At 38.7% G+C, this 18,393-nt stretch overlaps 1 protein-coding gene across 6 annotated transcripts in view; it reads right to left on the reverse strand.

Moving 5' to 3' along the window:
• LOC131143724 (clp protease adapter protein ClpF, chloroplastic) overlaps positions 1-18,393 on the reverse strand; it is a 30,948-nt gene that overhangs the window by 10,771 nt on the left and 1,784 nt on the right. For 4 of the 6 annotated variants that reach the window (XM_058091994.1, XM_058091997.1, XM_058091995.1 and 1 more), the window contains exons 4-5: positions 17,958-18,052; positions 244-416 (exon numbers count right to left, since the gene is read on the reverse strand). In XM_058091994.1, the coding sequence (XP_057947977.1) occupies positions 244-416; positions 17,958-18,052 (268 nt within the window). The remainder of the gene's footprint in view (positions 1-243; positions 417-17,957; positions 18,053-18,393) is intronic. The other 2 variants (XM_058091998.1, XM_058091999.1) reach the window with 1 other exon arrangement.

An 18,393-nucleotide genomic window follows, 5' to 3' on the forward strand; every position in this document is an offset into this window, starting at 1 on the left:
TAATCAAAGTGTCAAAGTCCTAATTATATTCACATATCCTTGTTTCATTTATCTTTTGGTGATTTTTAGTGGGTTGAATTCATTTTCCTAGTAAGGGATTGAAAATCCACCTCAATTGGAATTCTGAAAACCTAGTTTCTTGACCATCAGTCCATGCCATCAAGGAGAACTCTTTCTAGATACTGTAAAGAATATATATACCAGCCCAAAATCAAAAGTAATGCACATATAATAAATATATACCAAACATCTTATGCCTCACTTTCTGGCCCAAACGAAATGCGTATTGAGCATTTTCATATGCCAAAGCTTTTGCTGATGCAGACAAAGACTCTGCCTCTAGCTTAGAAATTTCATCTCGTAGTTTAGCAGCCAAAGCATAGCTTTCATTCTCAATTGCATTCTGCAGATCTGCACTGTGAAGAAAGAGCAGAAATAATCTTACACATAATTTCAAATTAGATCAATCGTTATTGCATTAAGAAGAAAATGTAAGCAACCCAAGAAAGCTATAAAAATTAACATGCTAATTTACACACACACAGTTCACTCCCCACCCCCACCCCCCCGGCAGGAAAAAGGAGGGTGTCACAGGTTGAACACTTCACATTGTGTGAAAGGCTACGCGGCACTAGCTGTCATACACAAGCTTAACTAATAAACTGAAATTAAATCGCAATTTCACCACATGAATAAGTTCATAAGCATCTAATACAAAAATGAAAAAGCAGTGAAGTAAACACAAGTCACATGGCAAACCATAACACCTCCTGGCAACATGTGTTTAGCAAGGGAAGCAAGTAGGTTGAACACATTACAACAGATAGTGAGTTCTACAAGATTGATGAACACTTACCCTCCCAAACTTTCTAAGTGATTCCTACTCTTAGCAAAAACATCATTTTGACCAAGGAGCCATACTTCCCCTTTTCACTAAGGTATTATCCATTTATCCTACTCAAAGAACAAAACTCACAATAGTATTTACATTGTGGTTACCCATCCAATGTGCACAAGACAAGAGGTCATAAGCAAGCATAAGGCCCTAAACAAGCTAAGCTCGTGACATTCTCCCCCACTATGTAGTCAACATCCTCATAAACTTTGACACTAGGTACTCTTCGACTTTGTCCACAAATGTTATATCTCTTCCCCTTACATCTTCATATTTGAGGCCCTCCAATTTCACTGAGAACTCGTGTTGTTTTCCCCTTGAGGATGTGAACTCTCTGTTTGCAAGGATCTTATCCACTTCTCCCCTTTCAAGTTGCAAGGTCTTCAATGGTGCTCTCATTAACTTGAGTCGGACCCTCATTGTCAACGATGGCTGGCTTGAGGACGTGAAACACAAGGTGCACTAACAAGACCCTAGGGTTTTATCATAGAGAAATTGGGGAAATAGAGAGAATGGAAAATAGAAAGAGAAAATAGGGTTGATCACTTCGAGGGGATCTGCCTCCAAATCAGCCAAAGGCTATGAATTATATTATTACTTGCATGAATACATACATACATGTCAACGGAACAGCAAATAAAAAAGCAAAAGATTTCTTTCCTTACTTCAGCCCACAATTATTTCCTTATATTTCAATTCATTATTTTGTACAATTAGCATATATTTAGTTTACATGTATAGGGCTTGACAGATTATAGTTTACTTGTATAGGTATATAATATACAGAACTCAAGGCTAATTCATTCGGCCATTCACAACATGGTATCAGAGCCAGCCGACTACTTGGTTTTTTTTTTTACTTTTGACTTTTTTTGTCTTCTCAATTTCACGGCTGTTGTGGTTTTGTTTTCTCTTCTGAAATTTTTCTCTGTTCTTTTGATACTTCTGTGGCTGCGTGGCTGTCGGCACAGCAAGTTTCTGGGTTGCCATTTATTCCTCCAGTTAATGTCCTTGTGATTCTCGGGAAGCAGGCACAACAGGTTTCTGCTTGGCCACTTATTTCTCCAGTTTCTGTTGCTGTTTGTGACTCTTAGCAAGCAGGCTTGTGACTTTCAGCAAGCAGGCACAGCAGGTTTTTGGTTTGCCACTTATTTCTCTAGTTTCTGTTGCTGTTTGGGACCTTTGACAAGCAGGCAACAACTTTATGTTGCTGTTTCTGGCACTTATCTTCTTGGCACAGCAGGTTTTTGGTTCAAGATTTAATTTTTAGTGCATTTTTTTGGTTCAAGATTTAATTTTTTAGTGCAGGAAGGTTGTTCCTCTTTGTACCTATGTTGTTTATTTTGGGCTTCTAGATTGTCTAGTGGTCTGTTTCTTTCAGTACAGTCTTTTTTTTTTTTTGGCTTCTCGATTTTCTCCATTATTTAGCATGGACTCCGCACCTGTGTGTGCCAAGTTTACGGGCAATAATTATTCTACGTGGGCTTTTCCGTTTGAACTTTTCCTAAAGGGACAAGATCTTTGGGGTCATATTGATGGCACAGATTGTGCACCCAATCCTGATAAATCCAAGGAGTCCGCAGCTTGTCCTTCATGGGCTGTTCTTGATCCTCGGATTATGTCTTGGCTTCTTGGCTCGGTTGAGCCACATATTGTCCCCAACTAGTGACCTTATCGCACCACTCAATCCATGTGTACTTATTTAAAAACAGTATACCATCAAGATAACGGTGCCCGTCGTTTTCAGTTAGAGCATGCGATTGTGTCACGAGCTAAGCTTGTTCAGGGCATTATGCTTGCTTGTGACTGCTTATCTCGTGTGCTTAGGATGGGTTTCCATCATGTAAATACTAGTGTAGGGTTATTTTCTGCTAGTAGAGTCTTTGTAAGCCAAATAAGGCAGTATGACTCCTCGGTCACTTTGATGTTGCCAAGATGATAATTACATAAAAACCTCTTTAGGGGAGGGTGAGTGTTCATCAGTCATTGTAAAACTCACTAGCAATTGTCAACGTGCTTAGCCTACTTGACTCCCTCGCTAAGTACAACATGTCAACGGAGGATTTGTTAATGAATTACGTTTGCTTCAATGTTTACTGCTTGCTTGCCACAACTTTCATGAATTGATTACTATTTCCGCTACTATCTAAATGAATGTTAATGAAAGTGCTTCGTGGATGAATGTTGGTAAACGATAGGCTGGCTAGTTAAGCAAGAGTGTTTTAGCTAGCGCCGCACGGCCCTTCACAATGGTGTGAAAATAGTTGTACCGTGACAGATTGCCATGTTTCAACATAACAATCGTTCCATCCAAGACTATTATTCGGGGTTTCTAACTCTTTGGAATGAATATTCTGATCTGGTTACTGCGGATGTTCTTGTGGCTTCTCTTCCCATTATTCAACATCTTCATGAGACTAGTCATCGTGATCACTTTCTTATGAAACTCCGCCCCGAGTATGAATTTGTTCGCTTGTCTCTTCTAAATCGCTCTCCTATTCCTTCTCTGGATGTTGTTTTGGTGAGTTACTTCATGAAGAACAATGGCCCAGTACTCAAGTTACCCTGGCACAATCTCATGGTAGTTTTGGGTCTGTCCTTGTCGCTTATGCTGCTCAACAACGAGGACCGCCTGCACATTTTAGCACTTTGCAGTGTTTTTGCTGCAAAGAATTTGAACATATCACTACTAATTGTTCCAAGAAATTCTGCTCTTATTGCAAGAAGAAGGGTCACATTATCAAAGAATGTCGTATCCGCCCGCAGAATCATCAAGCCTAGACTTCTGTTAGTGTACCCCCCACGGTGACTTTTGCGGCCCCTAGCTTTTCTTCAAGTGACTTCTTTGTTCCTGCACCTCCTCCAGCAAATTACTGCACACCCGAAATGGTGCAACAGATGCTAATTTCGGCATTATCAGCAATGAGGCTCCAAGGTAACAATTCTACTAATCTCCGGTATGTGGACTCGGGTGCCTCTAATCACATGACGAATAATCCCACTACCTTGTGTCATGTTTGGCCCTACGCTGGTCAATCTTCTATTCAAACTCCTAATGGCAGTTCTTTGCCAATAGCTGCTGTCGGAAATGCCTCTTCTAAGTTCACTAATGTGTTTCTTGCTTCTCAGCTGTCCACGAATTTTATTTCCGTTGGTCAATTAGTTGATAACAATTGTGCTATTAATTTTTCGGGTAATGGTTGTGTTATGCAGGACCAAGTAACGGGGGAGCCAATCGCGAAGGGAACTAAAGTGGGGCGCTTGTTTCCACTACTTTTGCTTGTTTCAGCACATTCTCTAATTTCTTCTATTAAGTCTTTTGCTTGTAATAACATTTTAGATCTTAGTATGGTGTGGCATCGTCATTTAGGTCATCCCAATACTCAGATCTTAATATCTTATCTCATGTATTGAACTCTGGTTTACTTGATAATAAAGAACACTCTTCTTTATCTCTTGAGTGTGCCTCTTGCAAACTTGGTAAAAGCAAAACTCTTCCCTTCCCTTTGCATGCTAGTAGAGCTTCTCAGTGTTTTGAGCTTATTCATAGTGATGTTTGGAGACCTTCCCTAGTTAGTTCACATGAAAAATTTAAATACTATGTGACTTTTATTGATGATCATATCAGATTTACTTGGTTCTACTTTATTCGCTCTAAATCTGAGGTTTTCATACTTTCACTACGTTTTTAGCGTATGTTGACAATCAATTTTATGCTTCTATTAAGACATTACGCATAGATTCTGGTGGTGAATATGTATCTACTGAGTTTCAAACATTTTTGGCTTCTAAAGGCATTATTCATCAACGTCATGTCCTACCACTCCCCAACAAAATGGAGTAGCCGAACGGAAAAATCGTCATCTCCTTGACGTGGTCCGTACTCTCTTGCTAGAATCCTCTGTTCCATCCTTTTTCTTCTGGGTTGAGGCTATGAAAACTGCTACTTGATTAATCATTTACCTTCTCAAGTCCTACTCATGGAGTCTCCCTATTTCCATTTATTTGCTAAGCAACCTAGTTACGATAACCTCCGTACCTTTGGTTGTGTATGTTTTGTTCATTTAGCTCATGAGTGACATAAATTATCTGCTCAATCTGTTCAGGATACAATATATGTCAAAAGGGATTTGTTTGCTATGATCCTAAGTTACATCGTACACGCATTTCTAAGAATGTTATTTTCTTTGAAAATCAACATTTCTTTCCTGTGTCCTCAATAGCCTCCTCTCCTACTATGATTCTCCCCTCCTTTGAGGAGCAGTTCTCGAATCCTCATCCAGTCAGTTCTCATTTTAAACCAGGTATTGTGTATATGCGGTGCCCCTGCCAACAGCCTCTTTCAGTAGCTCATCTGATATCTGATCCTACCACGCTCTAGATTCAGTCAGTTACAGCACCTTTAGAGCCATTGGTACGTCGCTCTTCTCGAGTGTCTGTACCCCTGGACAGGTATGGATTTCCCTCTTCAAGTTCTGGTAACTCTGTTTCAACTCTTACTGTTGCATTGTCCAATTTAGATATTCCCACTTCCTACTCACATGCTGCCAAGCATGATTGTTGGCAACAAGCTATGTAGGAAGAAATTGCCGCTCTAGAGGCCAATCACACCTGGGACATTGAGCCTTCTCCTCCCACCATTGTTCCTCTAGGTTGTAAATGGTTTACTCAGTCAAGGTCCGATCTGATAGAAGTCTGGATCGTTACAAAGCTCACCTTGTTGCACTTGGGAATGATCAGGAATATGGTGTCAATTATGAAGAGACCTTTGCTTCTATGGCTAAGATGACTATTGTTCGTACGATTCTCGCTATTGCTGCTTCCAGTGAGTGGCCACTACATCAGATGGATGTCAAGAATGCTTTTCTTCACAAGGATCTTAAAGAGTGTATTTATTTATATGAAGCCACCCTCGGGCTTGTTTCCCTCTTCGACTTCACATGTGTATAAGCTTCGTTGTTCTATTTATGGTCTCAAACAAGCTTCGAGGGCCTGGTTTGATAAATTCCGCACCACTTTATTACAATTTTCATTCAAGAAGAGCAAGTATGACACTTCATTGTTTCTTCGGAAATAAGACATGGGTATTGTTATTCTTTAGGTTTATGTTGATGATATTATGATTACTGGTTCCGATTCGACTTTACTTGCTCAGATCAAAACTCATCTCTCAGAGTCCTTTCATGTGAAAGATCTTGGGTCTCTCACATATTTTCTTGATCTTGAGGTGAATCGCAGTCCCTCGGGTATTTCACTCAATCAACATAAGTATGCTAGTGACTTGGTGGCCACAACTGGCCTTCAAAAGGGTACTTCTGTTGATACTCCCATGGAATTAAATGTCAAGCTTCGCAAAAAGGAGTGTGATTTACTTGCTGATCACAGTTTATACCAGAAGTTGGTGGGTAGTCTTGTCTTTCTTACCATTACTAGACCAAATATTTCTTTTGCTGTAAAGCAAGTCATCCAGTTTCTTCAGACTCCTCGTCATCTTCATTTAGCTGCTGTCCGTAGGATCATACACTATGTTTAGGGCACTTCTGCCCGTGGTTTATTCTTCCCTATAGGCAATTTTACTCGTCTTGCTACTTATAGCGATGTTGATTGGGCTGGTTATGCGGATACACGTCACTCCATCACTGGTTGGTGTGTGTTCTTAGGTTATGCATTGATCTCTTGGAAGAGTAAGAAGCAAGAAAGAGTTTCTAAGTCATCGAAAGAATCTGAATACTGGGCGATGCCTCTTGCTTGTTCTGAAAATATTTGGCTTTGAGGCTTGCTTGCTGAGCTAGATTTTCCTGAGACCGATCCTACACCTCTACATGCCAATAATACGAGTGCTATCCAGATCATAGCCAATCCTGTCTATCATGAGCACACAAAGCATATTGAAGTCGATTGTCACTCTATCCGTGAAGCATTTGAAGCTCATGTTATCACTCTTCCACATATTTCCACTAAATTACAAATTGTGGATATCTTCACCAAGGCTCTCACTCGTCATCGACATTGCTTCCTAAGTAGCAAATTGATGCTTATTGATCAACCCACATCAATTTGAGGGGGGCTTTTAACGGAACAGCTAACAGCAAAGCAAAAGATTTCTTTCCTTACTTCAGCCCACATTTATTTTCTTATATTTCAATTCATTATTTTGTACAGTTTGCATATATTTAGTTTACATGTATAGTGCTTGACAGATTATAGTTTACTTGTATAGGGCTAGAATCATACTAGACCTTATTTACTTTCCATGTATAGCATTCTTGTAAGTCTATATATAATATACAGAACTCAAGGCTAATTCATTCGGCCATCCACAAAATATTTGACAATATATATATATAGGGTAGGGAACCCTACTCCTATTAGGAATGTAAAATATCCCAATCTAAGTCATTAATGAACTCAATCCTAACTAATTTGGGAATCCTAGCACATTAAATAAAAATCCCAACATTAAATAGAATCCCATTTAATTGGGAATTAGAACATTAAAAAAAAATCCCACTTGATATGGAATCCTAACACATTAATTAGAAATCCCAATTGATTTGAGAATCCTAACATTCCCGCCTCCTTCAAATCATCCTTGTCCTCAAGGTTGAGTAGCAATAAACTCTAGGAATCTCTCCTCCAAGGATTGATAAGTTTTCCAAGTTGCATCTTTAGCTGGTAAGTGAGACCATTAAACTAAAACTTCTGTGCTGTCTTGACTTCTACATTTGACCAATCAGCGATCCAAAATTGCTTATGGCTGCATTTGAACCTCACCAATAGGTGAAATATCACACAAGTGGTGCTGCATAGTGACTTGCTCCTTCAACACTTTTTTTTTAGGCAAGAGATATAAAAAGCTAGATGTACCTTAGCCTATTGGCAAGTCAAGACAATAAGCAATAGGGCCTATATGTTCCAAGATCTTATAAGGCCCATAGAACCGAGGAGACAACTTCATTGAAGAATGACCAGTCACATATATTTGTTTATAGGACTATAGCCTGAGAAATACCCAATTTCCCATTGAGAATTCCCTTTCACTATGGTGCTTATTAGCTTGCCATTTCATATTTTCTTGAACTACAACAAGATTTTCCTTGAGGAGCTAAAGCACTATGTCACAATCATGTAACTCCTTGTCAACTTGATCAATTCAGGATGATACAGTTGAATACCTAGCAAGAACAGGAGGAACTCAAACACAAACAGCCTCGAACGGAGTCAACTTGATGGAGGAATGATAAGTGGTATTGTACCACCATTCAATCCACGGTAGCCGTTGCACTCATTCCTTCAGTTTGTCCCAAGCACTTGTTGACAACTTCAGTTTGCTCATCTAACTGCGGGTAATATGCAATGCTTATATTCAATTGTGTTCCTTGCAAATGGAAAAGCTCCTTCCAAAAGTTGTTGGTAAAGACTTTGTGACGATCTTGACAATAGATTGAGGAATTCCATACAACTTGACAGTGTTCTCAACAAAAGCACAAGCAACACTTGTAGCAATGTAAAGGTGAGTTATAGTACAAAAATGAGAATATTTTATAAAACGGTCCACAACAAAAATAGCAGATTTACCATGAGAAGATGGTATCCCCTAAATGAAATCCATGGATGTATCAGTCCAAGCTTCTTCTAGAATAGGAAGAGGTTGTAGAAGGCTTGGACTCACCACATTTTCCCCCTTCTATCATTGACAAACATCACATTCTGCCACAAACTTTTTAATTTCGCCCTTCATTCCCTTCCAATAAAATTCCTGCAAAATGCACTTGCAGGTTCCAAGAGAACCAAAGTGACCTGCAGCCAATAATGCGTGTAATTTTTACACATGGTTTACTTGTGGGCTACATTAGACACTAATAAAATCCTCCCCTTATATAGTTTAAAAAGTCTCAAATGTAAGGAGGGACCAAAGTTGGCTCTTCCTGTAGCTTTGGGAAAATACCTCGTCTCCAAATTTTTCCACCATTCCTTCCTGATTTGTTCAAGAGTAATACATGCAGGTACAAAAATAGCTACAAGTTCAACTTGTTCATGAAGTCGTGAGAGGGCATTGGACACCACATTCTACGCCCCTTTCTTGTAAATAATCTCATAGTCACGGCCCAACAATTTAGTGACCCACTTATGTTGTTCCATGGAAGAGATACATAGCTCCAAAAAATACTTCAGGCTATAGTGGTCAATTCGGATTTAGAAATGCCAGTCAATTAAATGCAGTCTCCACTTTGCAACTGCACACCTAATGGCTAACATCTCTTTGTCATAAACAGACATACTAATGTGGGACGGAGAAAGAGCCATACTAGTAAATGCAATGGGGCGATCATTTTGCATTAAAACTGCACCAATGACAACTCCTAATGCATCAGACTCAATGATGAACACCTAGTTGAAATCTGGCAAGGCAAGAAGTAGTGTGGTGGACATTGCGTGCTTAAGCTTGACAAGGGCTTGTTGAGCTTCCTCACTCCATTTGAATGCATCCTTTTTCAGTAGAGCAATCAGTGGAGCACTAATCTTTCCATAATCCTTGACAACCCTGCAGTAGTAACCAGTCAACCCCAACAATCCTCGCAGCATTTTGATTATTTGTGGAATAGGTCAATCTATCATTGCTTGTATTTTAGAAGGGTCAACTGAAACACCTTCTTGGGAATCAATATGCCCAAAGTATTCTGCATGTGATCGAGCAAATTTGCATTTAGATTTCTTAACAAAGAAATGATGCTCACGAAGTGCGGTGAGTACAATTTGCAAATGACATAAATGATCATCAAGAGATAAGCTATATATCAGGATATCATCAAAAATATAAGAACAAACTCACATAGGTAAGGTGGGAAAATGAGGCTTTGGAAGGTAGAAGGAGCGCTGGTAAACCCAAAGGCATAACCAAGAACTCGTGATGACCATCATGAGTTCTAAAATGCAGTCTTCTAAATGTCATCCTCATGTACCCGAATCTGGTGATGACTTGATCTCAAGTCGAGTTTGGTGAATTGCTAGGCACCTCCCAACTCATCTAACAATACATCCACAACAAGGATAGGATATTTATCCTTCACAATGTTCTTTTTCATTGCTTAATAATCAACACACATCCGCCAAGAGCAATCCTTCTTCTTCACCAATAAGACAAGAGAAGAATATGGGTTGACACTTGGTTGAATTATGCCAATGTCTAACATTTCTTTCACCATCTTTTCTATTTCTGATTTTTGAAAATAAGGATAGCAATAAGGACGGATGTTAGTAGGGACACTACCTACCAATAAAGGAATGCAGTGACCATGTATTCAATGAGGTGGTAATCCTTGTGGCTCCACAAATAGGTCAAAAAATTCTGAAATAAGAGATTCTAGCCTTTCATCCTAGCCAAATTGATGTTGTAACTCCTCTAATGCTCAAAGTTGCACCAAGAAGCCATGTCGCTCCTTTTTAAGGAGCTTCTCCATGCGATGACTTGAAACTATAGTCACATTACCACAACATTTGCCTTTAAGAGTTACTCTCTAGTCGTTCATGGCGAACTTCATAACCAGTTTAGAAAAATTCCAAGCTATATCACCAAAAGTCCTTAACCATTCAACATCCCAAATCACTTCATAGTTTTCAAGCGGCATGAAAAAGAAATCAACACACAACCATGATTCCGCACTGTAAGTTTAACCTTTAGACACTTGTTCTAACATATCAAGGTCCTTCCATCTGCAATTTTCACATCAAACTTTTCACATTGCTCCATAAGATAGGCTAGCTGTTTAGCAATTTTGGTGTTCATAAAATTATTAGTGCTACCTGTATTAATTAGGATAGTAACAGGTTGCCATTTTAGGAAGCCATTAATTTTCATGGTTTGAGGATTAGCATACCTAACTAAAGCATGAACTGAATAAGTGCTAGATTCACCATTATCACCAGATTCCATAACTTCCTAATCTAAATTAGCGCAGTCATCCTCAACCTCTTCTAGCTCTTCTACTAGTTTAATCATCAAGAGTTGTTCTTTTTTGCAATGATGCCCTCTATGCCACTTCTCATACAATGCTAGCATAAACCCTTTGTCGTTCGCTCTTTAAGTTCCTTCTAAGTCAATGGTTTCACAAAAGGATTGTGAGGAGCAAGTGGTGTGATAGTGTTGCTAACATTCTACTTGCTAATGGTCTTGTTGGAGTAACATCCTTCTCCTACTCTTGCTTTTGTTGGTGAGTTAACGGCATCTGCAAGAACGCCAACTCTAGAACCAAATGATAAGACCTTGGTGTTTTATCATAGAGAAATTAGGGAAATTGAAAGGAGTGAAAATAGAATGTGAAAATAGGGTTGAACACTTCGAGGGGATCTGCCTCCAAATCAGCCAAAGACTATGAATTATCTTATTGCTTGCAAGAAAATGCCCCGTAGGAACCCTACTCCTATTAGGAATGTAAAATATGTTGGGAAAAAATATTAGAAATGATAAATTTCCCAAGCCCACAATAGATAAAATTAAATGGGATAAAATAAATAGAGTAGAGAAAATGACATCGAGAATTTTTATGCAGAAAACTCGTAAAGGGAAAAACCACGGGACCGTAGTCCACTTCAAACTTTCACTATGATGATAATGGGGTTACAATACTCCACCCTAAGGTAGATACCAATCATAAAAAAAAAATTTGTATTTTTCAATTTGTGGATAGCGTCCCTTACAAATTGGCTACGTCGCTATTTATCTTTAAGAGTATACTGAATACTCTTAGCTTTCTTTGAATTTCTCAAATACATATATTGATGCATATGAAGCATCCTATTTATGGGTAGTGTGCCTACGTGCAGAAGCTTCTACCTTTATCAACACTGGGGGGTTGTTTTCTTCCTTCAACAAAAAACGCGTCAGCGGCTTTTGTCAAAGTGAGTAGGCTGCAGAAGTTTTTCTCCTCTGCAATTTGTCAAAAGTAAACAACTCTCCTACCCCCTTCTGCCAACTCTTTGACACATCTTGGTTCCCTCCACATGGAGGGATCCATCAAATCTCCCCCTCCCGACTATGTGGAGGGTTCCATCAGTCTTACAGTCGCTTTGCAAATTTTCAATTTTTTCTCTAAATAGAGATTTTGTCATCATATTAGATCCGTTGTCGTCGGTGTGAATTTTATCAAGTTGTAATAGCTTGTTCTCCAAGACATCATGTATCCAATGATACTTGACATCAATGTGTTTGGATCTGGAATGGAAAGCTAGATTCATACTGAGATGGATTGCACTTTGATTGTCACAATATAGGACATACTTTTCTTGGCTTTGTCCTAACTCTTTTAGGAACTTCTTCATCCACAGGATCTCCTTATAGCCTTCAGTAACTGTGATGTACTCTGCTTCTGTGGTAGATATAGCAACACACTTCTGTAGTCATGATTGCCACGAAACTGCTCCCCCTACAAATGTCATTAAATATCCAGAAGTGGATTTTCTAATATCCACATCACCAGCCATATCTGCATCTGTAAAACCTTCAAGTACAGAATTAGAATTACCAAAACATAAACATTGACTGGTTGTACCTCTAAGATACCTAAGTATCTATTTGATAGCTATCCAATGTTCCTTACCAGGATTTGAAAGGAACCTGCTCACCACGCCAACTGCGTGAGCAATATCTAGCCTGGTGCATACCATGGCGTACATCAAACTGCCGACTGCCGATGCATAAGGCACTTACGTCATTTCTGATTTTTCCTTCACATTTGAAGGACACTGTCTAACACTCAGCTTGAAATGACTAGTAAGTGGGGAATTGACGGATTTAGCGTTGTTCATATTGAACCTTTCAAGAACCTTTTTAATATATTGTTCTTGACATAACCAAATTTTTCGCTTCTGTCTGTCACGAGTAATTCTCATGTCGAGAATCTGCTTAGATGGCCCCAAGTCTTTCATGGCAAAGGACTTGCTTAGCTCCCTTTTAGCTTGTTAATTTTGCTGACATCATGACCAACAATTAACATGCCATCAATGTATAGTAGCAAAATTATAAAGTCACCATCAGAAAATTTCTTGGTGAAAACACAGTGGTCTACAGTTGTTCTGTTGTACCCATTTTGCTCCATGAATGAGTCAAACCTTTTATACCACTGTCTTGGTGCTTGTTTCAGTCCGTATAGACTCTTTTTCAGTCTACACACAAGTTTTTCTTTACCTTTAGCTTGGAACCCTTCAAGTTGGTCCATATAGATCTCCTCACTAAGATCACCATGTAAGAAGGTAGTTTTCACATCAAGTTGTTCAACCTCCAAATTTAGGTTGGCTGCTAAGCCAAGAACAACTCCAATCGAAGGCATTTTTACCACGGTTGGGAATATCTCATCAAAATCAATGCCTTTCTTTTGACCAAAACCTTTTACAACCAACCTTGCCTTGTACCATGGCTATGAATTGTTTTGTTCATTTTTAACTTTAAATACTCATTTGTTCTTTAAAGCCTTTTTACCTTGGGGTCACTTTACCAGGTCAAATGTGTGGTTCTCATGCAAGGATTTCACCTCCTCTTGCATGGCTTTTCCCCATTCATTCTTGTGTTCATCATTAATGGCTTCCTCGTAACTCTCTGGTTCTCCCTCATCAGCTTGATAAAATTCACACCAACGACAACAAATCTGATATGATGACAAAATCTCTACCTAGAGAAAAACTGAAAATTTGCAAAGCTACTGGAGGACTTATAGAACCCTCCACATAGTCGAGAGAGGGAGATTTGATGGATCCTTCCATGTGGAGGGAACCAATATGTGTCAAAAAGTTGGTAGAAGGGGGTAGGAGAGTTGTTTACTTTTGACAAATTGCAGAAGAAGAAAAACTTCTGCAGCCTACCCACTTTGACAAAAGCAGCAAACGCGTTTTTTGTTGAAAGAAGAAAACAGTCCACCACTGTTGACAAAGGCAGAAGCTTCTGCACGTAGGCACACTGCCTATAAATAAGATGCTTCATATGCATCAATATATGCATCAGAGAAATTCAAAGAAAGCTAAGAGTATTCAGTATACTCTTAAAGATAAATAGTGAGGTGGCCAATTTGTGAGGGGCGTTATTCACAAATTGAAGAATACAGTTTTTTGTATTGTAATTGGTATCCACCTTAGGATGAAGTTTTGTAACCCCATTATCATCATAGTTGAAGTTTGAAGTTAATTACAGTCCCGTGGTTTTTCCCTTTACGGGTTTTCCACGAAAAAATTATCGGGTGTCATTTTCTCTCCTCTTTTTATTTTATCCCATTTAATTTTATCTATTCTGGGTTTGGGAAATTTATCATTTCCAATATTTTTTCCCTACAAAATATCCCAATCCAAGTCCTTAATGGACTCACTCCTAATTGATTTGGGAATCCTAACACATTAAATAAAAATCCTAAGACCAAATAGAATATCAATTGATTTGGGAATTCTAACACATTATTAGAAATTCCAATTAATTTGAGAATCATAAGTTCATAACATTAAATAGAAATCCCAATTGATTTGGAAATCCTAACACATCAATTAGAAATCCTAATTGATTTGGGAATCCTAACATGCACCTTCATCCAAGCTAAAGGATCTACCTTGTAAGAGGCCTTCTTGACTCTGGCCAAGATAGGACCTAATTTGTTCCTCATAATTGAGAAGCAATTTCCTATCCCAACAAAGTAGCAACCTAATTTGTTCTAAATGGAGCTTAACAAGCACCAAGTCATTCACGTTGAAGTGCAACGATCTTCTACCTTGACTCGACCACTTCTTCATCCACTTCTTCACAATGTACTTGAAGAACAACTGTGATATATCCTATATTGAGCAGTACTTTGGTGCTAGTTTGGAAGTAGCACACTTTGGAAACCTGTTTATAACCACAAGTATAAACCCCATATCCCTAACTCTAGGTAGGTTGGTAATGAAGTCAAGTGAGACACTCTCCTATGGTCTCATTGGTATTGAAGAGGCTCCAACAGCCCTATAGTCTTCTTTACTCAACCTTGTCTTGCTAGACGTGAGACAAATCCGAGTATGCTCAACCACATCATCTCACATGTGTAGCCAATAGTAACTCTGCTTCAACATGCCAAAGTTCAGTGTTATCTTAGGTGACCTACCCACATGGTGTCATGACACTCCTGCAACATCGTCCTCCTCAAGTCACCAACTCAAGGAACAAAGATTCGATTTCCATGCGTCAATAGTAAGCCATCCAATAACTAGAATTAGCACACTTTGCCCTCTTCCACCAATTTCATGTTGTTTTTGGCAACTAGATCTTTAGCAAAGGTCTCCTTAATGCGCTCCAGCACTGTCGTGGTAGCCGTACTTACCATTAAGTGTGTTACCAATTGTAAGGCCACAAGGTCAACCTTTGTGCACAATGCATTTGCAACTTGGTTTATTGGCCCTACATTGTGCTCAAAGAAGAAATCAAAATTTGAAAAAATTCTTTTCGAAGAGCCTACTTAGGGAATAACTTAGTCTATATAAATAAATGACAAACAACCAATTTATCCATCCTCATTGCATTTTTAAACTCAAGTAGGTAAAGTCACCACCCTAAAAGAAAATAAATCACTACGAGCATCACCTTTTATTTAGTTATGAACTTCCACTCATCATAACTAACCTTATAGCTCTCACATGCGACAAGATGCCCATTAACAAGACTCCACCAAGGGCATAGTTCAACGCATCTATTAGTACACAAAGGGCTTTATGATGTAAGGAAAAGCAAGTACTGGATCATTAATCATGACTTCTTTTAAGGTCTCAAAGGCTCCTACCAATTGACAATTATTAAAGCTTGATACACATTGTTGGCCCACAACCTAATAGCTTAAACTTTTAGGTAAAGTGGTAATCTAACATGGTATCAGAGCTGGTTACCAAGAGGTCCTAGATTCTAGTCGCATTGCCTATGTTTATTATGTGGTGTTTAAAAAAAATTATTATATTCCCTATAATGGGTGTTATCTATCATGTGTGTATCTCTCCTCGTGCTGTCAGGCTGCACGTGTCGGGGAGCGTTAAAGCTTGATATACATTGTTGGCCCACAACCTAATTGCTTAAGCTTTTAGGTAAAGTAGTAATCCAACAAGAATCAAAATTTGTTACACTCCAACGACCAATTTCACTCATGACCCTTCTTCAGCAATTTAGTTAGCGCAGGCAATCCTCCTCAAGTACTCCTTAACAAATTTGCAATAATAGTTGGCGAGACCTATAAAGGAACACAGCTCTTTTATTGTCGCTAGGATCCTCCAGTCTTGAATAGCTTCACCTTCTCCATATCCATTCAAATACGAGCTTGTTGAATCAAATGACCAAGGAATTTGATGTTCACCAAAGCAAAAATAATGCTAGTCTTTTTTTCACATGTATTTTGTTCTCCTTCAAACTGTCAAGCATCTTGTGTAAGGCTCTTCATGTTCTTCCAAAGCAAAACTATAGACAGCTATGTCATCAGGAGATACCATGACAAACTTATCAAAATAGTTACAAAACATCTAATTCATAAGCATGCAAAAAGCCCCTGGCGCATTAGTCAACTCGAAGCACATCATTAAAAATTCATAAGCACATACCGTATCACTCTAGTAGTTTTTGGCTCATCACCTTTTGGTATCATTAGTTGATAGTAGTCTGATGGCAAGTCTAGGTAAAGTGCTTAGCATGACTTGGATGATCAACTAATCAGCGCTTAGTAGAATGCAATACTAAATGTGCACAATCACTTTGTTGAACGTGTGGTAGTCCACAGATATCCTCATGTCATCATCATGTTTGCTCTGAAACAACATCGATACTCCGAAAGGTGCTTTGAAAGGTCATGTTTAACCACTTCCAATAACTCATCGAGTTGTTTTCGTAATTCAATTAACTCCAACCGCACGATCGGGTGTGGCACTTTAGCAAAGGGCTTGACCCCTAGTAACAACTCGATCTCATGTTCCACACATTGTCATGGAGCCAAGTTGTGTGATAGCTTAACTAAACTTACAACTTCATACTCCTCCAACACATCAAGTCTTGTATATAATTGAGCTTGTGCAATAAACAAGTTCAAATATTGTTTTATAATGCTTCCACCATACCACAAAAATCTTCTGACAGTTCATCATTGAGACCTTGTTGTTTTTGGGATCCCTCTAATAACTTAACACGTTCCATCAGTTAGGCCATCTCCATGGCCACATAGCTGACAATCTCAACCTGCACCTTTAGTGAATCAATTCTCTCTATATTAGTGCACAATATGCTTCTCCCACCCATGCTTTGCACAATACCACAATCCGAAAGCAACCAAATCACGAAGCAATTAATCAAGTTCTAATACCAAGTGTCACGAGCCAAACACTTCACACCATGAAAATGTTTGTGACACTAGTTGTAGCACACAAGCTTTACTAGTCAATCAAAAGTAAACAGCAGTTTTGCCACATGAATAAGTTCACAAGCATCAAATACAAATTAAACATAAGCAATAAGCAATCATAAGTAGACACGACTCACACGGTAAACCATGAAGCAACACAATTCATTTATCACACCTTCGTAGGCATCATGTGTTTCATGAAGAAGGCAAGTAAACTAAATCGCGTTTACAATAGCTAGTGAATTTTATGATATTAATGATCAATCACCCTCCACGTTTCTCTACAATTCCGACTCTAGCACTAGGAAACATTATTTTGACCATGGAGTCATACTCCCTTTTTTCACTAAGGCATGATAAAACTTTCACTAGTATTTATATTTTGGTTACCCTCCCAATCTGCACAATAAAACGGTCATAGGCAAGCAAAAGCCCCTAAACAAGCGATGGTTTGAACACTTGCTCCACTAAGGAGTGATTTAGTTGTTGTTAGAGGCAGTAAGCGGGAGAGGGACAGAAGTTGAATAACTTGGACCAAGATAGTAATTGAGGAATTGACAATATTCCAACTTCATAAGGATATTTTCTTAAATTGTGCAAAGATGGTATCATGTAACCAACCCCATCTAGTTAGACTTGAGGCTTGGCGGTTGTTATTGTTGTGACTAATCTTTCACACTCACCGTAAACGTAGAATACTTATAGCCTTATCCTGAGCTTCAGTCTTCGAAGTTGATCCCCTTTTCGTCTCTTGCTGCCTAATGACCTCGGCTTCCACCTACCAAGAAGAAAACTAATAAGCAAGCTGAAAATGCATTTGCAACTCCATTAATCCAAAATTAAAGTCATATGAACATCAACCATGCTAGAGAGGGGATGTATTTTGAAAATCTAGATGATAGAAACCACAAGCCTATAACCCCAAAAGGTTATATGCCAATCTTTCTCTGCAATGGCTTGAAAATAATATGCATTTAAGTGTGTAAGGACAAGCACTTAAAAAAAATAAAAATGAACAAAAAAAAAATAAACAAGTAATCAACTTCAGTAATAAAATGCTACAGACTTGAAAGAAAAATATTTAAGCAATGGAGAATAAATACAGGCTCATTACAAATC

This window comes from Malania oleifera, chromosome 12, assembly GCF_029873635.1.
Source record: "Malania oleifera isolate guangnan ecotype guangnan chromosome 12, ASM2987363v1, whole genome shotgun sequence".
NCBI lineage: Eukaryota > Viridiplantae > Streptophyta > Magnoliopsida > Santalales > Ximeniaceae > Malania > Malania oleifera.